The sequence below is a fragment of the Cheilinus undulatus genome, linkage group 24, assembly GCF_018320785.1.
Source record: "Cheilinus undulatus linkage group 24, ASM1832078v1, whole genome shotgun sequence".
NCBI classification, from domain to species: domain Eukaryota; kingdom Metazoa; phylum Chordata; class Actinopteri; order Labriformes; family Labridae; genus Cheilinus; species Cheilinus undulatus.
The window spans coordinates 17,354,466-17,378,583 of record NC_054888.1 but is presented as its reverse complement, the minus strand read 5'-3'; the positions used below and the strand labels follow the sequence as shown (position 1 = coordinate 17,378,583).

Below are 24,118 nucleotides of genomic sequence, written 5' to 3'. Positions count from 1 at the left end.
CTCAAGTTTAAGTAGTGATACTGTGTTTTAAAAATACCCCAAACAACTGAAAGTCCTGGAATTACAACCTTTAAGGTGGCAGTATATCTGCTGCAGGTGTGTAAAGTAGACCGTAACAGTTCTACCTTAAACACCACTGTTAAAGGTCATTCACAGCTTTGCATAATGATTCATAACATTTGAACTGTTTGTCTTGGAAAAATTACAATCCAAAGAGCTTCAAATAGTGATGATTACCTAAAAGAGAGAGCACTTAAAACAGGACATTCTGCTCATTTTTAACCTTTATAAACATAAAACAACCGTCATTTTGAAGATCAATGGAACACAACCCTAAACATATGATCCTTGCTGTCATCATTTCGACAAAAAAATCCCATTTCTTCATTATGCAGCAAACTTGCATCAAAAATCAGTCTGCAAACAGCAAAATGCATCCCAGAATATGACTTTAGATCCAAAAGTTATGGCTGAATTCACATATACAAACTAAATCGAACCAGAGTTTAAATAAAAAGCAGCAGAGTGAGGCCGTACTCGTCCATGTAGGCCCAGCTGGAGCAGCTCTGCAGACAGCAGCTTTTATTGCTTTAATAAACTACATTTCCCATCAACGGTGAGTGACAAAACAAGGATGGAAATCCCCGTAGTTTGTCCCAAGATATTTGAGAATTCAACCAGAAAAAGATCATTTAAGTCATGAAGTTATAAGTTCAGAAAAATCCTTCAAGAATGAGGAAGAACATCAACATACCAAACAGAGATGATAATATGAACTTACTGAAACAAGGTATTGATTAACTGATCTGGATATGAATGTTTACAGTGTAGATCTGACATAATGTAATAATTTACACTGAAATACTAAGACTTAAATCTGTCCTATGTACATATTCTTCATAAATACATATCATACACTAGATCTGGTGTTAGTAATGTACATCTCATTACGCATTAGAAGATGGAATATACACATGATCTTAGGGATATATAAATAAAACAGAAAAGTCAAAAGCAGAGACAGATGGGATTGGGCTGACATGCAGGGAAACTCTAAATGAAATGAAATAAAAAGTTTTTCTTACAACAATAAATGAATTTGTTTTCAGTTCAAAACAGCTCCAGGTGATTCCTCCTGTTTCCATTTGATGCTGCAGAAACAGTCTTCCACCACTAGAGGGCAGCAGTCGTCCATTTCTTGAATGAGTTCTTATGATAAGTTAGACTCTGAATGTTTATAAATTCCCCGTTTGTCACGTAATCATGCTGAAAAGTTCCTCAGGTAGCCGCTCCGCCATGATGTCTCAAAAATCCATCCTGCTGCGCTCAGACTCGGATGATGCTGATAGAGGACGAGGCTCTGTGCAGCTGAAAAACACAGGAACACAGACAGGGTCACATCCACGATCATGACTCAGAGACAGTGAGTGGGCTGCGTTCACATGCTCACACACGTGTTGAATAAATGAACGTCACTCAAAGACTGATGGACTGATCAATGAGCTGACATTTATGCACATTTCTAATCACTCCCTCTAGGCTCGCCTCCATCTCTCTTCATTACGCTCATGTTTGGTCGCTTTTTGACAGAAAAACCTAAAAAATCAGAATCAAAATCTCACAGTAGAGATCCTCCTTACTAGTCAGGGAACAGATAGATAAATCACTTTTTGCAGATGTATTTTTGTTGTTCCTAACTTTCTCTGCCCCCAGGCTGCTCAAACCAAAACATCTCTGTTAATGGATTTTGCCTGTGAACCTGTTTTTAATCAACATGCTTCCTCTCCACAGTTAAAGCACCAGCGCTACTTTATACCCATTATTTTTTAATCCATCACTGTCCAGGAAGCTTGGATCAGCTCCAGACTCCAGTTTTTAATCTCTGAAGTCACTAAACCTCCTGCTGTGATGCTAAACTTTATCAAGCTATCTTTTACAATCAGGTGATGATGGTGGAGTTTACAGAGATGCCAAACATGTCCGCGTAAATTTGAGTGAAATGCATCGATAAAAGCAACCAAAATTTTTCAGTTTGATAAAATTATATAGCTTTCAGAGATATTTAAAGTGTAAACATTACATTTTCAAAAGTATGCAAGCTGATAAAAGAATGTAAAAGTTGTGCATAAAGCACCTAAAAGCCTGTCTTTTTGCATATCATCAGACTATAGCTGGCCATACATTGTTCCATTTTTAGCCTAGATTTGCCCCCCTAACAATCAGGGGGTGTGTCACGAGTTAAGGCTTGTCACAAGAAAATATTTTTCAAAAAAAAAAAATCTTTAAGTCTTTGGAGTCAAAGTTATCTTTTTAAAGCCTCCTATCACATTGGAGCCTCCCCAAACTCTAAACAGAAATATGTTTATTATTGATTTAGCTTAGCTTTAGCAGAGGTACCAGCAAGTTTATGTTACCACAGAGTCTGCAGCTGCTTTTCCGACTTGTTTTTCCACACAACCTGCTTCTTTGTGCCATCATGGACTTAAAACAAACAAAACTTTAATTCAAACACACCTTTTAACAGTTACTTAAGTCAGGGGTTCCCAAACTTTTCAGCCTGACCCCCACTTTAGGAACCACTGGCTTAAGCCATTAAATACAAGCTGTCTTAAACCCAGTTCGTTTTAAAGCCTTATCCAGGCCGATGGAGACGCTGTGCAAGCGCTTCATGTTGCTGTTATTACGAACATCAAACTTTGGGAGGAGAGAACACACCTTTAACTTGTGCTTCACATTAATCACATGGACATACCGGGTGACTTTGGCTTGTTATCCGGCTGCTCTTTAGTGTAAAAGCAAAACATGCAGAAGGCCAGACTCAGACGGAGGTGCGTCTGTCACAAATCTTTGTTTGATATCAGCAGCATTGTTTATGCCTTGTGCACACCACAACAAAACACAAGCGCTTAAATCGGGGATGACTGTGTTGCAAAAATCCAAAACATGGCAGACATTTTACCAGTGACAGTATTGATTCCAGTTTACCACCCACCACTACAATTGAGATTGATTATTTAAAAGACTCATACTCTTTAGTGAGAAACATTGAAATTAAAGCTAGCTAATTCCTGAGATTAAAAGACATTTTTGTTATGATTGATGTCGATTTTGAAGAATCTTGCCAATATTTCTAAGCTTTTTTAGACTCAGTAAAAGAAATGTCAAAATATTTCCTCTCTCATTCTTTATTTATGATTTTTAAGTGCTGTCAGCTTTTATTTGAGAACATCAGTCAGAAATAATTGAGCTTTATGAAATCCCACACCTATTTGGGGAGCGTGGAGTACTTGTTTTAAATCAGCTGCATGCAGAGGCGTAGTTTCATGTTTCTTAATGAAGCTGCTGCTCATCTGACTCATTAAAAACTCAAAATTTGGCGTCAAATCTCTTCAAACTTGAAACAAATCCTCCTCACGCTGACAGATCCTCAGCAGTTGCCTAACACCGAGTCTGCAGCTCGCTTGCTCTTGCTGGTTGTTTTATATTTAGCCATGATGGCAGCAGCTCTGGTTGCTAGGAGATCTCTGTTGAATCTTCAAAGCCTCTAAAGAAGAAACTACATATTCCTGCCAGATGAAAATGATCCAGAAATGAAAGCTAAGGTTGATAGGTGTGATAGAGAAGTCACCCTGCTGCTGCGGACGGCTCCGTTGTGGTAGATGGGCGAGCTGCCGGTCGAGGCGTTGTAGTAGGAGGAGGTGGAGCGAACCAGTGGCCTCTTGGCTTTCTCTTTGGTGCTGTTGGAGTCGTTGTCTTTGATAATGTCATACTGACGGCAGAAGAGGGCGATCACGGCTGAAGTGGAGATAAATACAACATCAATCATAAACTTCTCACTCTTTTAAGACGCTGAAATCAGAAATTAGTTAATCTTGAAAAGGAAGATAGCTTTTGAAACATTTTTCTGTGCAAGTTGTTAATGTCAGTGATAAAGTGAAGGGCTATGTAAGAAAATCCTCACACTATTTAAGCTGAATAAACATTTTAATCCTCCAGTGGATTAGCTGGAAAGTGTCAAAGATGCAAAACAGGATGTTTTCTGAGCAGCAGTTTAAAGCTGCATGGACAGAAACACCACAGTATGATGATCTGATTACCCACGATGAATCAAACCTAGCAAAAGTTGTTCAAATCTGCCCAAATTCAATCTTTGCTGTTCAAAATGCATCCGAGTAATTAATGCAGCTGTGAATTTAATCCAAAAGCATCATGCATTAAAGTTGAACACAGCCAGGGAGCGTTTACTTTAACTGTCATGCTTTACTCATGCGCCCACACTCTATTTTTATGTCTGACCTGCCCACAGCAGCAGCACTGTGGTGATAATGAGCAGCTCTCCTGTCTGGAGGTGAGGAGTCATCCCCAGACCCTCCATCGCCGGTTCATCTGAGGATAAAAACAGTCGAGACAGAAACAAACTTTATTTACAAGGACAAAGAGGAGAAGGAGCTCAACTTAGACTGTTTCACATTCTGGTTTGAAAACATGTACCCCGTCTTTGTTGGAGACCATCATTTGAGTTAAAAACAACATGTGGTCCAATATTGTCCTTGCTAGCAACAAGGTTAAGGCTGGTGACATACTTCATTATTGGACCTCCCTTAAGCCTGTTTCAGACTAGGCGTCTGGCGGTTGCATCTTGGCAGCATCATGGCTTGATTTTTTTCATTCTGGTGTGCATGTTAAAGGGTCAGTGCCACATCTCATGCACCAAGACTCTAGGGAATAGAGGGCTCTCGTTTTTTTCTGCAAGCTGCAGGTGTCTCTCAGTCAAAGTTGACAGTATAATGATAAGTTAGAGAAATTTTCTACCTCTAACAAGTTGTATGCACTTGTGAGAGGTGATAATTTGTGAAATATTGAGCCTGCATCCATTGGAGACTCTTACCTTTAATAAAAGACAAGGCTAGGACTAGAGTACAGTACACAATTTTAAGCCTGATTCTAGGCCTGATTTGGACCTGCAAACAATTTCGAAAGTGTTAATTTTGACAGCTATTTTTAATTGTAGTCTCAGTCTTAGTCTTTGGAGTAAATGCCTTTTAGTTTTAGTCACATTTTAGTCACTTCTACCCTTTACACTTAAAAAAGGTTGTCTAGTTTTATTCCATAAAACTGCTCTCACATTTTAGTCTTTACTTTTAGTCTGAGCATTTATTCTCTTGCCTAAATCTGGCACCAAATCATGTTACTGTGTTCTAATCACCCTGCCAAACCTGGGGTAGCTGGTTTCTACAGCTTAGAGGCAGAAAAGCTACAGATAAGTTGCATTTTGACAGATTTACCCACGGTGGAGAAATCTCAGATTTTGAAAGTCTGACAGAAACTAAATTACATTTTAGTCCAGATTTAGTCATCTTGACAAAAAATAAACTTACTTCTAGCCAGTTTTAGTCATCAAAGATCTATTTTTGGCTAGTCTTAGTGTAGGCTTTCTCATGGAATAAAGACTGTCTACGAACATTTTTAGTTATAGTTTTAGTCGATGAAATTAACAATCTCTAAATTAAGTGAGTGGTGTCTGTCTGATCATTTCAGTGCTTAAACTTTCCTGATCTTGAGTCAATTCCTAATCATGCTCCCTTGGACAGAACTACGGCCAATGAGAGTGAGCAGACCCAAAAGTGTCACTTCCCTGATGTTGCATACATTTGTAGCTCACAAGCACTACAGCAAAAGTTAAAGGGATACTTTAACATTTTGGCAAATTTGCCCATTGCCATAATCCCTGTAGTCTTAGTAATAGGTTTGTTACCTTTAGTTGTCCGTACAAGCTATTTTTAGATTGGCGCTGCCGAGTTTGGAGCTGCTGTGCCAACTCAATGGAGACAGACGGTATTTTTGGCTTTCCCTCATCAAACTCATCAAATACACAATCCAACAACTCCAAAATGCTCTCGTGGACAAGTTGTGACCTGCACATTCACCACACTATGAAACAATAACTTATAATTACGTAACATTACAACACATGAAGGAAATACTCTGAACTACTTTCTGAGTAAACCACTGGGCAGAGTGACAGTGCGTGCCTGTGGCAGTGCCGTAGTCACCTGGTAGTTCTGGCTTTGCATCTAGCATTAAAACATCTCCATCTCATAATGTTCCATGATTATTTCATAGCATGGTGAATGTGCAAGTGACAACTTGTCCACGAGAGTGTTTTGGAGTTGTTGGATTGTGTATTTGATGAGTTTGATGAGGGAAAGCCAAAAATACCATCTGTCTCCATAGCGTTAGCTGCGTAGCTGGTATATTGGCCCCCCAAGATCTAGAAACAGCTTGCACGGACAACTAAAGGAAACGTACCTATTACTAAGACTATAGGAATTATGGTAGTGGGCGAATTTGCCAAAATGTTGAAGTATCCCTTTAACTACTGTCTAGGATTTCACCCATGTCCTTTTTCTTGTCTTTTTTTTTTTTTTTGCTTGTCACTGCAAAACAGACCAGATGCCAGGACAGCCTGCTGAAGATGCTGATTATCCTTCATACCTGTTTTCTTTGGAAGTAACATTTGATTGTGAGTTTCTGTGAGTTTTCATGAGTGTAATCAGCACGGGTCGAATGTTACTACCAACATCAGTGGCCTCATGGTCTGTGCCATGGTTCCCAAACTGTGTGCCCTGAAGCTAGTCTAGATATGTTGTGGGAGTATGGACAACCATATGCTATTACTATAACTTCATTTAAATTAAAGATAATGTTATAAGTGTTAAAGAGGTGACTTTGCATGAATATGAATATGATACGCCTTGGGTTTTTGTCTTGACATTAGCTGAGTCTCAGGTTAAAAAAAGTTTGAAAATGCCGAGTCTATCTGGAGTATGATCATGTTGAATCGTCTCGTATGTAGCCGGCCTAACTGTTATGTGTTTGTGTGTTTATTTACGGTGATCCAGGACTCCAGCTGGATAATGATCCGTCTTCTCCAGAGTCCTGAAGTGGACGGCCCGGCTCGGCTGGCTGTCTCCATGAGGCCCCACCGACTGCACCTAAAGAGAAAAGACAAATTAAACCTTTAAGATAAATGCAAATGCAGACACAAAATTAGACCTCTAAACAACGAGTCTGACAAACAGAGGATTACATAATGTAGCTATGACAGGAAGTGGCTCACAGAGGGACGTTTAGCGAGTAAATGGTGCTTTGGTTTCTGGCCCGGATCCTGAACGATTGTTAGAGGACAAACGTTAAGAAGCAGGCTGAATGCTGAGGATGAACGAGGGAATACTGATGTGATCTGAGGACTCATCCCACGACCTTCTCTGGGACTTTTTCAGTAGCCGAAGCAGAGAAAATCCACTCCAAAATGACTGCAGGAAATAAATAAGCTTGATGTTTATCTTGTTTAAACAGAATGCTGAGATATTTCCAGCAGCGACAGCAGAGTCTGATAACAGAACATATTAAGTTTAACAATCATACAGAGAGAGAAATCCATCACAGAGGCACTATTAGATCCACAAGAGACGCCGCTGTACACGCCTACGCTCAGAATACAACAAGTTTTCAGAGGAGGAAGTCGTTCGAGGAATGTGACAGCCTTTGAATTAATGTAAAAGTATCCAAAGGACTTCTTTCATTTAAAGTTTCAAGCTGGATCTCTGAACAACTTCAGCTAAAGAACTTATCTCTCCTCTTTCTTCTCACTGAACCCCACAGGGAAAACGTGTTTGAACTCCTTCACTGCAGCTGGGGCAGAGGTGAGGAATGTCACGTTTTCTATGGAGGATAAAGCAAGAATACAGTAGAAACAGTTCTTGTGAGAAGCAGATGGCAGCCCTATGGAATAAAGTTCTCAGTCCAGGTTCAAGTCCAACCTGTGGCTTATTTCCTTAAGTTAGCTACCAAAAATCTCTTTAAAGAAGGTCCCTACCAACTGTCCGTGGCGCATCTACCTTTTAGCATGTTTAAGTACAAGCAAACAATATTTAAACTTTTCTCCAGCAAGGTTAAAGATATAAAAGTCAAGTTTTCTGATGATGATGAAACTTATTCTACAAAAAATTAGGTTAAAGTTATGTAATCATTGTCAGACAATCCTGAGGCGCTGTAGAATTTAAAGTTTAATTTCTGAAAACAGTCAGCAAAAGCTTTAATCTATCCACTCCCTCTGGTTAAACCTCTCCAAATTCTGATTGTTTTTGAACTCCTAACTCCCTTCCACAAGGTCAGAGGTGACAAAGTCTACATTTTCCGTGCTCCCGGTGCTGGCGAGGCTTCAGTAGCGTTTTATTCGATGACCCTCCTGCAGGACAGCGTCCTGCTGACGAGCGTATTTAACCGAGTCCTTTGAGCTGAAGGACAATCTGTGTCAGTCTATTAAGCCCTAATGGATTATAAAATGTTTAATAGAGTCATGATAATGGAGTCACATTAGAGCCTCCTCCTTCTCAGAGTTTCTGATGAAAACTACCTTTAACAGCAGAGTTCATTTAAATAATTTGATGCAGCAGCAAACAGAGAAATCTGATATTAATAAAGCTGTTTCAGGTGGGACTAATGGATCTATTTGCCTTTCATTAATTACCTCGCTTTGTGTTTAATTATGAGCAGATATTAAAAACAACATTTGGGATGCCAGATGGTGAATAAATCTCAGCGTGACATTTGTTTTGTCTTAAATAAGAGCCGTAATGACAGGAGAGTCTTATAAACAGCAGCGATCTAGCAGGGTGAGGTTTTATAGAGACTATTTCCTGTCAAATCTGAAGACTTAGTGCTCAGGTGTTATGAAAAATTATTATATTACACTGTGATTATGAGCTATACCAGTTATTAGAAGTTTTTTTTATCTGTTTAAAGGGAACTTGTTATGAAAAACTTACTTTTTCAATATTGTTGCAAGTTCAGTACCTTTACAAAGGACTCACTCCCCTGGATGTTTTACCCCTATACTGATTTTATAAAATCTATTAATGGGTCCCAACTTTTAAGCTTTATAATCGTGCTGCAGCATAACCTCCCGTTAACAAATCGATTATTTTCCACACTACTCCATTATAGGGTTTTTACTCTAGTAGAACAGTGTGCACTGTGGGATTTCTACCTGCACGCTGTAGTGTGTATTCTCATCCAGGTCCCACAGCACACACCAGCGGCTTGACGTGTTCACCTCCCGTATGGAGCGCTGCATCAGGCCGTCCTGTCTCTAGAGAACAAACAAGCAACATAAAAATTAACTACAAGGACATTTTATCAGAACACACCTAAAGACTATTTTACAACATAACATTACATTTGTAAGTCTGCCTTTATTCATGGAAAAGTGGTGAAATAACATAAAAACAAGGATGCTGCCATGCCTGGTTCAGTGTTATGAGATAATTTTTTCCATCAGTTCATTATTATTTCATGATTTCAGTGCAGATGTCATTAATGCAAATAAAATCCTGGCTGTAAGATGCGGCTTCACCTCATAGAAATTCAGCTCTAACACTTTCTGTCCCTGTGGAGGAAATCAGCTCTGCAGGAGAAACAGCTCAATCATTTAGAGGAAACACAGAAACACATGTAGACACAGAGGCACTCTGCTGCTGGCGAAATAAGCCAAATACAAAGACACTATAGACAAAAATATTGGCCTCTTCAGCCACTAGCAGACAGTTTTTAACCTGGGTAAAGAAAGTCTTCAAATTTATCCTAGGATGGGGTAAAACACATAGCCTACTTAAAAAAAAGGCTGATCATTTCACGTTTATGTTTGTGCCACTTCTGAATTTAAGTTACTTTTGATGCCCTTATGGCTCCATTTTTAGTCTCCGCCACTGGTTACAATTCAATTTATCATCCCCCAGCATAAACTTATGTAACCATAAAAGAGAAGATACAGACACATAAAGTATCTGCTTACATACCTGCTCTTTTTATATTCATGCAACAACACCACCCTAAAACACAGAGATGTTGATTTGCACAGGATTGGTATTACCTGTGGACCTTTGTGTGCGCTGACTTTGCAAATTACAGACATGATCGATTTGCTTGATATTAAAAACACACGTCCTGCTGGATTATTACAAATTACCAGAAGTCCCTAGGTATTTCTAATCCTGTGTGAATAGGTCATAACAAACACTTTGACAACCTTAGTGTCTTAAGAAAACAGCTTTTATGAAATAACACTTTTTTTCAATCACGAAAAGGAACAGAAAAAGCTGCACAGACCTTAATAAAAATGATTACGACCCTTAATCACAGAGATGCCCATTCGCACAGGATTAGTATTACCTGTGGACCTCCGTGTACGCTGACTTTGCAAATTACAGATATGGTTGATTCGCTCAAGATTAAAAACACACACATCATGCAGGATTATTAAAAGTTACCTGAGGTCCCTAGGTAATTCTAATCCTGTGTGAATGGGACATAACACTTTGACAACCTTAGAGTCTTAAAAAAACAGATTTTATGAACTGAAACTTTTTTCCATCACAAAAAGGAGCATAAAAAGCTGCACTGACCGTTAAAAAAAAAAAAAAAAAAAAAAAAAAAAATTACCACCCTAAATCACAGAGATGCAATTTCACACAGGATTAGCATTACCTGCGGACCTCTGTGTGCAAATTACAGACATGGTTGATTTGCTCGAGATTAAAAACACACATGTCTGTGAGATTATTACAAGTTACTAGAGGTCCCTAGGTAATTCTAATCCAGTGCAAATTGGACATAATAAACATTTTGACAACCTTAGTGTGTTAAGAAAGCTTTTACGAACTGACACTTTACAAGAAACCTTGAGTAATGTCCTCAGTTACTGAAAACGTTTAAAACCCACAAATTTAAGGAAACATCAAACAGCAACAGAAAAAAGGTCACAAAAATTGGAACAGCTAACATTTTAAATGCATAATGTGAACCTAATACTAACTGAATGTAGAGTGCTGATTTGTAGATGGATGTTGATTTATTCACCGTAAAGTTGGTTTATGTTTTTAAGAATGCAAACTTTTGAGAAAAAAACACTGAAAGATTAAAAATAAATGAATAAATATGAGGAAGTGAAAGAGTAAAGGGAAAAGTTTGTTTAAACATGCAGTGAGCAAATCCAAAGTGACGTTCACTTCATTTGGCGCTGTGTTTGTGTCTTTATGATTAATTTAAGTATTGAGAGACTTTTATTTTAGTCCTAACCATGTTTATTCTAAAAACAGAATAAAAAAGAAAGTAATTTGCCTGCTTTTGCATGAAAAGGCAGTAATTTGTCTTTGACAGCATGAAAATATTAATGCCATTTAAGGTTACACTTTAAACAGCAAATGCATCATGAAAACGGCATAAAAACACCATTCATTAAGCTGATGAGTTGCCTTTGGCTGCTAAAAGCTCAAAATTTGGGTGTTTAGTAACTAAAAGCACTGTCTACAGTCTAAAATGAGCTTATTTTATTTACAATGCTGCCTGCTGTGAGGAAAATAGAGGCAATCAAAGCAGTAAGAGTGGACCAAATCATTAGAAATTGCATATCTAACACCAAAACATTTCTTATAAACTTTCATTAAGCCCCATAGAGCTGAGGGCAGAAATATAAATGCTTTCATAGAAGCTTTAAAGCTTATTTTTCTGACAGATATGTCAAAATAACAGCAAGGAGCGATTAAGGTTTGAATCTTTTATGATTTATAGACTCGTCATGATGGCTATAAAGTCATTTTTATAGAAAATTACAGGATGAGAAACTGAGTCTGAACCCAAGAAGACCTTGCTAAGCACAAAATCATCAGACATTATGCTCATCTTAAAAATAATTCCAGGCTAGAAGGCAATGGCTTGCTCTTAGGGGGTTAAAAATGTAAAATCACACCATTCATCTCCACAAATATCTATTTTTCCTGGACTAAACTCCACCCTGCAGACTGCGCTAGGTGTTTAAGTCTCGTTGAGCATGGCACACAGGTTTGGGAGCACGTTAAAGTGTCTGTAAAGCACTAAAAGCCGAAGAAGAGTCAATAAATAAAAGGGCTGGCAGGACGCTCGGGGCGGTCCAGATGTCTGAATCACCAGAGACTCAGCAGAGTATCTCACTCTCCGCTGGCAGCTCAGAGAGCAGCGATGATCACACATGAAGGATTTATTGTCCCGCAGCTCCAAAAAGACACAATTGACTTTTTCTTCCTGCAGGTTGAGAGCGATGTTAATCAGGGTTTTCAATCAAAACTGGTGACTCAGCTGTGATTATGCAAGATTCTCCCGTTATGGAGTGAAAAAAAATTAAAATCCATCAAATTAAAAGCAACCGGACTGACTGAACTTGAGCCAAAGATAAAAGATTGAGATTGAGCCTTAGTCATGGAAAAAAACAATAAAAATGGACTTTACTGGTTAAAGCTGTGTGTTTGACATCATTGGTTAAAGAAGCACTCCCTGAAAATGAACTTTTTTTTAAGTTAATCTAAAGATTCACTACATTATATGGGTTTAAATTCTAGATGTTTTCCACAGTGAAAAGGTCAGGAACCACTACAGTAGAAAAAAGACAGGCAAAAGAAACCTTTAATTGCAGTTTTAAAGAGTCAAAACTGAAATGCTGCCTTTGCCTTTATTTGTTTGAGACTTCAGTAGGCTCATATTCAGTGGAAACCTTACATTTATAAACAGCCAAAATAAAAAAAGGTAGGTGATCTTATAAACTATTCACCTCAGCACCTAAAGAGAGAAATCTTTGACATCTTCCTTTATTTGTCAACCTTTTGCTGACACCAGACCAGGTAAAGTTCTTTATAAACGATGCCACACAGCAGCAAAAAGGCCATGTTTGCAGCTGTCTGCAAACTGTCAAAGTGTAAATAATACTAACATTCTTAATTCTTAAACTACTTTTGTGTCCCAAAAGTAGTAAAATTGTCAGGGCAAGGGGAGTTAGGACACAATTGCAGATAAATGGTGGTTTTTTAAAGTTATCCTGAAAGGATAACCACTAAAATTGCAATCATTAGGGAGAGGGGAAGAAAACAAACAAACAAAAAAAACAGTATGTTGGTAATTGATAACCCAAAAGCTCCTGTTCTAAATATAGTGAAGAAACTAAACCACCGCTGACAACAAACTGAAACAACCTGGGAGACTGAGAAAACTCAAACATGAAATGCAAAGGCCACTAGACCAGTTTGAAAAGGAAACCAAAGTGGCCGAGTTTGAATCCTCAGCAGAGATACACAATGATCTTTGAGTTACTGCATAACTCAGAATTCTTATTGAAAGTTTCAGAAATTGAATTTAAAAAAGCCTCAATCTAAAGCCTGGATGCGCGGCGTCGTTTTCACAAAGCAGTTTGGGTTGTTTCAGTACAGCTTTGCGACAGTTTGGCTCATTAAGCTTGGATCTTGCCGGTGTTTCCTCAGCTGATGTCCGTCTAACCAACCTCCAGCCTCGCTCATTGCGATAGCAAACTCATCTCTTTTAAGAGATCCAGATCATTTGATCATTCATGTATGTAGACATTTTCTGATAGTAAGTGCATAATTCAGGTCCATTTAGAGCTGTAAAGTTCAACTTTCCGTAGTTCCCATTCATTCATTTTTTCTTAGATTTATTTTTAGCCCTTTTCATGCCTCTATTAGATAGAGGAAGGACAGTGGATAGACTTGAAAACAGGGATGGAAGTTGGGAGAGACATGTGGTAAAGGGCCACAGGCTGGATTCAAACCCTGCATAGTTGGTGGTGCTCTAAACCACTCGACCATCCGCGCACCCAGTTCCCATTCATTCTTGATGGCTGTCGCCAATTTCCTGCCCCCCAACAGACACTCGGTATTATGTGATTGCAAACAACCTATAAGGCACTAGGCCTTACATTGGCTTTTATATGAAGTTTAACAGTGTGTGGGCGTGACAGACCACATTTTGAATGGCATCTGCCTTGCTCTGCCCACAGCTGAAGGCCCTAACTCCAACTTTTACATCAAATATTCTGGTGTAGGTACCAGAAGTGCTCAGGTGTCAGATCTGCTCTACTTCTCGTGTTTTGATAATTAACTACTGTGTACAAAAGACTCGAAATCACAAAGTTAGAGGTATTTCAACTGTGCTGAGTTTCCAATAGTAAGGAGCTTCATCCACAAAGATGGATCTCAAGAAATCGACCTATCACTGGAAAAACCAGCAAGATAACGATTCAAGAAAACCAGCAAAAACAACTAGTCATCACTGAAAAGCAAAGTGAAATAGAACATAAAAATGTATATTCATATGGGGCCTTTCTAGGTTTAAATCCTTTGGCATTATACTAAAAAACAAATCCAAGGCAGCTTCGAAATGATTCCTTTGTTTCCACCCATACTTCCTAAAAGTTTCATTTGAAGTTTCCCTCTGCCAAACAACCACATTTTTCTGTACCTCCTGCTACAAAGACCAAAAGGTCAGACAGAATTTTCCTTTCTGTTTGCTACATTTAGCCTTTAGGTTGGTTCAACAGACATTCTTACAAAGGTTATAACCTCTACAAAATGTATTTCCTTTGCAGGCTGGCCTTTTATATCCTGCAGGTGAAGACAAAGTTTGATTTTAAAGCTATTTTTAGGGTGAGAAAGGCACCTGCATCATCCTTTGTGCAGCAAACAAACACTTTTTCCTCCAGCAGCAGGTTAAAGAACATCTGAACGCCTACAGTTTTAAACTCTGCAGGAGCAGCGTGGATTTATTTGATTAACGTCCACCCACATGCTCCCATCAATCACCGCTTTACCTTGTGTGTGGGATTGGAAAATCAGAGTAAGGTTTACTGCGAGTTTGAGCGTCTCAAACGAGGTTATTTCCTGTGGTTGTGTTTGAAAGCCGTGTTGCGTAATGTGTGAATCTCAGCAGGCGGAGGAGATCTTCGCCGCTGTGGGATTTGGAACAACTTCAGATGAGTGAAGGAGGTCTTTGTCTGAACAGATTCACTCGTCCTGCTTCTCCTTCACAAAAACAGAGACTCAGCTTGTTATGCAGAGATAATACACATGAAATAATCTCCTATAGCAGCCGGTCTGTGCCTCCAAATAGAGTGTAAAGACAGTCAATTCTGTGTGTTTTCTTGCACCATGAAGCAGATTTTCTGTGTCCAAGAAAAATCCTGGATGTATTCTTGATTGACAGATTACAGCAGCTTTTATATAACTGACTTTTTGAGGCGTTATCTTGATGACTAACACAGAAAAAGGATCCCAGAAGATAAAACTTCCTGCTACATCTACCTGCACCGCCTCCTGTATTAATATTTGAGTTTTTTTCCACATAAGTGCTTTCTGAGGTTACGCCAGAAGATGTTTAACACTCTCCTCCTCTGTTTTTGTGAGAATACCACGAGGTTGATGGATTGTGAGTCAGGCGGGAGGCGACTTTAAAAAGATAAATAAATAAAAAACAGAGTCGTTTGGCAGTGCTGCCGCCGAGGATGTCTCTCCCTCGAGACGAGGCCGAGCCAAATAATTTCCACTAATGGAGACGCCTCCCACTCAGAGCTCGTCTGATGTCTGATTCTGCTTCATGCCAAACGGTGGGAGGTAAAAACTGATTAGGGTGAACCAAGCAGAGCGAGCAGGCCGAGTTACAGGAGACGCGAGACCAACATAATGAGGTGATTTATTAGCTGAATTAAATGGGAGATGTCTCATGGTTTACAACCCAGGGTTCTTAGACCCCATCTGGGACTCTTCTGCACCTGCCAGAGGGGATATTTGGAAAGATTTTTTGGAGCTGTGCAACTTAATATCCAAAGAGGGAGTCAGCTGAAATAAAAGAAATGCTATGGGTTTTGATTAATAGAGCAAAAGCCAATTAGCAAGATGCAAGAAAAAGTAAGTTCAAAGTAAAGAGTTGGATTTTAAAGTTGGCTGCCAACTGTGTAAATTCCTCTGCCAGTGGGCTCTATGTCAAAACAATAACAGAAGATGATGCTAAGGGTGGCGGAGAATCATGAGGAGCTTGGGCAACAGAACAGACAGCTGATGCAGGGAATAATGGTAATAATCACAACTAAGCAGCATAAAACATGAACGAGGTACAGCAACAGAACAACAGGTTCTATTAGCAGTCCATGCTTTATGATGTAGCAGCGAAGAATCCCACAGAACTCACCAACAGGTCATGCCTGTCATAGTGGATGTGGACAAAAGTGTTGGGCCGCCTGACCACTAAACTAACAGGAACTTTGATGCCATCATATTCAAATACATGTACTTTAATATGGAGTTGGCCCCCCTTTGCAGCACAAACACCCTCCGCTCTTATTGGAAGGCTTTCCACAACATTTTGGAGTGTTTCTGTGGGAATTTGTGCCCATTCATTCTATAGAGTGTTTATGAGGTCACACGCTGGTGTTGGACCAGAAAGCCTGGCTCGCAATATTCGTTCCAGTTCGTCGCTAATGTGCCTGATGGCTTTGTGGCCAGGGCTCTTGGTAGGCGCAGTCATGTTGGAACCGAAAAGAGCCTTCCCCAAACTGCTGCCACACAGTTGGAAGCGTAACATTGTCCAAAATGTCTTGGTATGCTGAAGCATTAAGATTGGCCTTCACCGGAGACAAGGAGCCTAGGCCTAACCCTGAACAACAGCCCCATACCATCATCCCTCCTCCACCAAACTTCACAGTTGGCAAAATGCAGTCAGGAAGGTAGTGTTCTCTTGGCATCCGCCAAACCCAGACTCACCCATCTGAGTGCTAAACAGAACATGTTTCCTCTGCTCCACAGTCTCATGTCATTGTGCTTTTCACTGCTCCATCTGATGCTTGGCATTCGACTTGGTGATGTGAGGCTTGCATGCAGCTGCTCAGCCATGGAAACCCATTCATGAAGCTCCAGTTTTAGTGCTTACATTTATGCTAGAGGAAGTCCAGAACTCTTCAGCCTTGAAATCAGCAGAGCGTACACACCATGCTCCTTTGCAGTTGTTGACCTCGTTCTATGATTCCACATTGTCTTTTGAGTTTCTGTTGTTCCTAAACACTTCCACTCTCCAATAATACCACTGACAGTTGCCTGTGGCATATCCAGCAGGGATGATATGTCACAAACCATCTTATTGCAAAAGTGGCATCCATCACAGTACCACACTTGAAGTCACTGAACACCTGAACTGAATAATTAACAGGTGTGACCACATACTTCTTCCAACCCCGCATGCTGTAACTTGGAAGTAAAATAAATCAGATTATCTTTACTGATTCCATTTTAATGGCATCTGTCCAGCTACAGCTGCTCAAAAAATCATGACTATGGGGCCAAATCAGCTTAGAATGGTTACCTAAAAGACATGAACAGTCTTTTCCAATGAGGCCAAATTTAACAGCTAAATTACTGGTGAAAAGTAATTTAACTTGTTGAAAAGATTTTATTATAATTACATTTTTTTCTGGTAAAATCAAAGTAAGACACACAGTGAATAAAAATCTGTGATGAAATTTGGTCAAATTCAAAGTAATAGCAATGAAAAACATCTGTTCTTGTTAAAAAAGATGACAACAAGGGTACAGGTGAGATTGTAAAAGAAAGTTGCTGGGTCAATGGCTTAAATAGCTGGGCTAAGTCTTAATTTAATGTTAAATAAAACTAAAGAAGACTTACAGAGGGAAGGTTTTAAATGAGTTAAACATAATAAATGGATTCATGAGTGAAACACAAAGAAAAATGGAATTTAAGCCTCGTTTACTAATATTATTCTGGATATTTTTTCACTGGGAGAATGAGCTAGCTGGAAAACTTTCCTGTTGCCTAACAAACTCTTGAATACATGTGCCATAATTTCTTGCTCAAGGTTTAGTTTTTTTTTTTTTTTTTTTTTTTTTTTTTAACAATTTCTCTTGATCCGGGGTGAATGCCAAGAAGCAGTTAATGCTAGTTTTGTCCTTACAATGCTGTTCTTTTTCCATGGAACTTAAATGATGAAAAGGACACCTTTTTGTATAATATACAGACTAAAGTACAGCATTATTCATTCATAGGAGGAAGTGAAAGCACCGTTTTAGCTTCAAGTGAACCTTTGTGTTGTCATGACTCATCCCTCTTAATGAGATCAAAAATGTGTTTTTAAGGCACAATATTGATGACAGTGGTGGTTAGAAAATGCGAGAAGATGAGCGTTAGTAGCTGTATTTTTCATTGCACAGCATGTAAAAAAATCTAATATCCCTATGTTCACAAAATGCTTGACTATTTCTATTAAATGAAATGCATCTAAAGGTCTTTTCTGCACATTTATGGTATTTTTTTAAGTTGTATAAGTATGTCTACTAAACAGTGACATCCTGTGATTAAATGCAGACCTTCTGAATAATGTAGAGAGAAAACCAGACATCAACTCAGTTTGCTGAGGAATGACACGTCTCTTTGTTGCAAAATAGATTTTGGGTTCAAAATTTAATGTAGCTGCTTTATTCTAGGAGCTAAGCAAAAGTGGGTCATCTTTGGCCAGGATACTAAGACCAGACAAGGGTTAAAACTGTCAGATGGATGAACTGAGAAGAAGAGGCACAATAACACATCAGCTGCTACTTCAGCACCATGAACTCATTAACACGGCACTTCTACTCACTTCAGTCAGAGTTTAATAGGATAAAAAAAATCATCAGATATGGTCTATGTAACAAAAACCTGTTCTATTCCATGTTCCCACCAATTTTTGACAATTTCTCTCACTAATTGGTCCCTTCTTTTTCTTGCTAATTGGATATTTAGATGATTGGAGGTTCTATTTAGGCTTTCTAACTGGGGCATTTGTTTCTCATTATTACTCCTTGTGGCTTGACCTCACCAGCCCTTCTACAAGTCTAATGTTTATGATTGGATTCCCCTGATATTCCGCTCCAAACTTTTAGAGGAGATACCTTTCGTGACTCAAAGTGTTTTTTGAGAGGAATCCTGCTCTCCTGAATGACGCAGAGTTTAAGAAAACCCCCGGTGGACAAGAACAGAAAAGAGTCCACTCCCCGGGAGACAAAAACAATCACGAGAAATACATAATTCAACTTTGGAGGAGCTGTTTTTGTAGCCCCGAGTGTGGCAGCGATCCAGGTTTTCTGGGCAGAGGCTTCATAATTTATATCCTTTCAATTTGTATCCCTGAAAAATTAATTGGCCTTCAACCAAACGAGCATGCAGACTGGAGAGAGGTTCAGATCAGGCGAAATTTGACGTGTGACGGATTGACTCCATTTAATGAGCAGTCTGACAAATTATTTTTCAAGCTTTTTGAGGATTAAACCAATTAAGAGGGATCAATCTAAAGCTGCAGGCGTAAAAACACACACATAGACAGACACCCTCATAGGCAGAGATAATTCAAAGATCGTGTTTCTCTACCTGCTGGGAGATGGAGTATCCGATGACGGTGTCACCCTGAGGGACGTTCCAGGTCACCATGGCCGAATGCGCCCTCAGCTGGGTCACCGACACGTTCACGGGGGCCGCCGGCACAGCTGTGACACAGACACATTTGTATAAGTTGTCAAGGACGGTTAGAAATGCATTTTAATATCAGTATCAGCAAGAAAGATACGTCCTGCTGCAGCAAAGCACAGCAGCAATTAAAGAAGCATTTGTTAACTTTCATAAAGCTTAACTTACTAAGAAATTTGACTAACAAATCTCAGATGCTGCAAATTATGCTTAAAATTTACTTTCACTGGTAATAAGTACAATAAAAAAAACAGGAATGTTGAAATACTTTTACCCACTTACTCTGTTTATCTCTCCACTTGCAGCATACACAAAAGTACTTTCATGAAACCACTTGCTTTAAAGTCCCTGTAAAGTGATACAACAATCTGTATTGCAGGTTTGTTATATGACAGGCCACTGTGTCATGAACCACCAGGCCAAATTTCAGTCATGAGAAACATCTCTAAGTTTATGAAATCAAGCTTCAAAATCATGAAATACAAGGCAATAAAATCTGCTCTAGGATGGGGTGGGTGTGTCAGTTGAATGAGCTGAAGCCACACCCATGAGAAATATGATCCTTTTTGATTTAAAAAAAGCCCCCCACAGTGCTAGAGCAGAGACAGAAGCTGGAGATAAAATTTACTGTTTTCTGGCACAATATCTCCATCATGATGCTGTTTATGACCAGTAGGCCACTGTGGCTGATAGATTGAGTGAACAAAAACACTGTTTGGGACTGGCTGTTAACTTTCAATGAAGGCAGTGACATCAGCTAAGAACATACTATATTGAGTTGAACTGCTTTGTGATTTAATATTGTTGTAGCTTTAGGGGGCGGGCAACTCTCCATCAGAACTGATGATGTCATGGGCTCCTATATTTTCCCTGCCCAAATAAAGCCAAGCCAGGAAAGAGGTGAACAACACTCTAACAGTCTAAATCAAACTTCAGACACCCATCATTTGAGTTGAGTAAGGTGGTAGCTTCAGCAATGGTCAGGCGGCCAAATAATTTTGTCCATACAGTGCCGCTTGCTCCAGCCAATTTAGAGCAGAGTGGCATCAATCACCTCAATGAACTCTCAGGAAGATGATGACAGAAATTTAGAACCACTACTTCATCAGTTCTTTTTGCACTTTCCTGTTTTATTTCTATGAAGTGAAATAAATATGAGTGATAAAAAATGTGAAAAATAAGTGTCAGCGAGCTAATAAACCAATCTGGTCCTGTCCTCTGGGAGCCCTCGTCTCTATGTGGATGTCCTGAACGCACCAACAGACACACAATCACTCTCCATCATGTGTTTTTTGTCCGTTTCCATCAGCTGCCCGTCCACGTGTCCTTGAGAGGACAGCTCTCTCATCGTCAGTGTGATTCACTGGATTAAAGTGTCGACTAAATGGCTCAAATGTAAATGTACGACAGTGTGAAAAGATAAAGCACACACACACATATATATATGATTAAGGTTGGTGTTAATGAATCTCTGGAGGCAGATTAAAACTGATGAGAAGTCTCTGCTGAGAGGAGGAGGTTTTTGAAGGTACTAAATCATCAGTAAAAAAGGATGAGACCTGAAGAGAAGGTAAAGAAAGGAGAAAAATGTCTCTCTGGGTTTATGTTTCAAAAATAAAATACCTGGTAATCAGGAGAGAAAAGAAGCAAAGAGAAGTAAAAAGTGGTCAAAAACCACAAAGAAAGACAAAAGGATGAACAAAGACAGAAAAAATAATTAAATGTCTATTATAGCGAGAAAAACAGACATAAAAACAGGTTCCAGACAAGAAAGCACACAAAAGACGTGAAGTGAGAATGAAGAGACGGAAGAGCAATAAAAAAACAGAAGAAATGACAGAGCAGGAAAGAAAGATAAAGATGAAGAGAATAACAGAATAAAGACGCATAAATGACAAAGCCAGAGAGAGAAAAATCACATAAAAAGTGGTCAAAGATAAGGTTAACAGGAGATAGAAAGGAACAAAAAGACTGACAGAGAGGAACACCTAATGAGGCAAAAAGTACCAGGAAGTACATAGAGGACAAATAATAAGAGACATAAAAAGACGAGAACAGAGAAAGTATGACAGCTGAAAATGACACTGAGGCAGAAAATAAGACAAGAAAACGACATGATGAAGGAATGAGACAACAGAGATGACCTAAAAGTATCAAAAAAGATCCATAATGAGACAACGATAACGCTCTTAGATTTCAAGTTCAGCATTTTTAGAGTGTCTCCTGAATATTTCAGCTTCACTCTTAAATTTTAATTATTAAGTTCGGCCTGCCACATGACTAATTCACAAAAGGATTCAACCGTTTCTGCACCCACTGAACTTGTGCAAATGAGACTTGAGCTGCATTTATGCTCCTGTAAACATGAAAATGAAAACCATTGCAGTCATAGCCACAATAATATATGCATCTGTTACATTTTAGTGGATGTTAAAAGATTCATCCACTGGAGGTTGCGGTCTCACATGGATTTATTTATTTGGCTTTACTGGCATGGAAAACATCAGCAGTGTCATTGCCAAAGCAATGTAGACATTTATACTGGTAAAAAGTAGAAAGAACTTCATTATACAAAGAAGAGGCAGTCAGAAAGCAGCTTTGCTTCCACCTCCTGTTGGCTACAGTGGCACAGTCTCTCCTCTTATGGGATCCAACTTCGTCGATGGCGTCCTGTCTCAATTGTGCTGACTGAGTCTGTTCCTGGTCAAACATTTCCTCAGCTGTGCATCAAAGTGCTGAAGTATTCTGCTACTGCATATTCCCTATTGAGGGACTAAAAGAAGTCAAATTTTTTTTGTTTTTTGGTCAATTCTTGCTACTGAGTCAAATAGTTTGTCCCATTTTGCTACACTTTGGTTAGCAAGTGAACACCAGACCTCGCAACCATGGCTCAACTACTGATCCCAGTATTTTGATCCAGATTTAAATTGGAATTTCTAATTTGGTCAGTGGTCGAGGTCAGTGTACATTTTTGTGTGTTTAACTGTATTTAGAAAAAATCATAATTTTGGTTTTTGTTAGATGTGCTGTCAGAGCCCAGGTGTTGGAGAAACTGCAGAAGATCCAGGTGCTGTTGTACCTTTAGTTGGAGAGAAGAGCACCAGATCATCTGCATACAGGAGGCACTTGACTTCAGCACCTAAGAGCCTTTGCCAGTTCATTGATATAAATGTTGAAGAGGGGTGGACTTAAGCTGTCTGTCTGGCCTCCAACCAGCTGTTCTGTTGTGTAGCCATTAGCCTAAGTGAGATAATATTATACTTAATACAGTAGTTTCATCAACTTATGAAATCTTTTATTAAAAAGGTCAAACATTTTCCAAAGCAGACTTCTTCATTAAACTCTGCTGCTCTGGCTTGAACTGTTGCCCCAAGATTTAAGGTGATATGGCAATGTCTGGTACACTACACTACTGAAAAATGAGCTGAAATCATTCATGCACAGAGCATATATAAGCCTCAAAAGATGCTAGCGAATATACTCAAAGCATGAAACAGGTTAATTGCACCTCTGGATGGCAGTGTTAACAGGGGCACGCTGTTTTTTGTTTTAATGCAAATCAAAATCAAATCAAAATGTATGGTGCCTCTGTGTATCATCAGCTCAATATGCTTTCTTTATTAAGATTTATTGTTGGGCTTTTTATGCCTTTATTATAGAAGAGGATAGATTGAGTGGGGAATGACATGCAGGAAGGGAGCAACAGGTTGGATTTGTACCTGTGCCACATGGACCACAGGGGGATGACCTAATTACTTGGCCATCTGAGCCCCACAGTATGCTATCATATTCTCTTTTAATCACCAGGGGGAAGAGGTTTCTGGTTCGTAGACCTCAGGATTTCATATCTGTGTTCTGCAAATTACTGTTTGGGGCATTGGGGTGGTTTGAGTCAGGATCGGGGTCAGCACCTCTGAGTCCGGGGTCATGACTCAGTGGATTGCTCCCTCCAGGTGGGGAGTTTATCTCTGCTTCATGTGAAGGAGTTCAAGTATCTCAGAGTTTTGCTCACAGTGAGGGAGTGTGAGATTGACAGGTGGAGTGGTGCAGCATCAGCAGAGTTTAAGACTTTGTACCAGACCGCTGTGGTGAGGAGGGAGCTGAGCCAGAAGGCAAAGCTTTAAACTTAGCAGTCAATGAATTCTGGGTGAAAGAATGAAAGTGCTGATACAGACGTCTGAAATGAGTTTCCTCAGTAGCCCGTAAAGGTGAGGTGAGGAGCTCAGACTCTGAAGGAAGCTAGGAGTAGAACTGCTGCTCCTTTTTGGGACGTCCAACTTGGAGGAGACTTCAGGGTAGACCCAGAACTCGCTGAAGAGATCATATATCCGATCTGGCCTGGGGATGCCAAGGGAGGTGTCAAGAAATGCCACTAGGGAGAGGAATGTCTGGGTCAACTTGCCACTGCAACCTGGCCCCAGATGAGCAGAAAAAAATGGTTGAATATTATATTACTGACTGCAATCCATTCTAAGTAAATTCCCCTCCAAGTTAAAATAAAAATACCACTGAATTATACTACCTTAAACTCGTTATGCTTTGCAGCTTTGACTTGGTGGACTTGTAACTTCTTTACAACCTGGAGTTTAGTGTTCTTTTTTAAAACACATTTTTAACTACAACAGCCATAGCTGCATGGTATTTGTTTCCAGCCTGCTGTTTTATCGATTGTTCATACAGTATTCCTGAATCTATTGCTTCCTTTTTTAGATCCAAACAAACTGACAGCATCACCTCCT

At 39.4% G+C, this 24,118-nt stretch overlaps 1 protein-coding gene across 1 annotated transcript in view; it reads right to left on the bottom strand.

Moving 5' to 3' along the window:
* LOC121506346 (fibronectin type III domain-containing protein 4-like) overlaps nt 1-24,118 on the bottom strand; it is a 39,329-nt gene continuing 15,211 nt past the window's right edge. Inside the window, exons 2-7 of the mRNA XM_041782118.1 lie at nt 19,284-19,399; nt 9,053-9,154; nt 6,893-6,995; nt 4,297-4,386; nt 3,629-3,795; nt 1-1,368 (exon numbers count right to left, since the gene is read on the bottom strand). Coding sequence (XP_041638052.1) covers nt 1,327-1,368; nt 3,629-3,795; nt 4,297-4,386; nt 6,893-6,995; nt 9,053-9,154; nt 19,284-19,399 — 620 coding nt within the window. The 3' untranslated portion in view covers nt 1-1,326. The remainder of the gene's footprint in view (nt 1,369-3,628; nt 3,796-4,296; nt 4,387-6,892; nt 6,996-9,052; nt 9,155-19,283; nt 19,400-24,118) is intronic.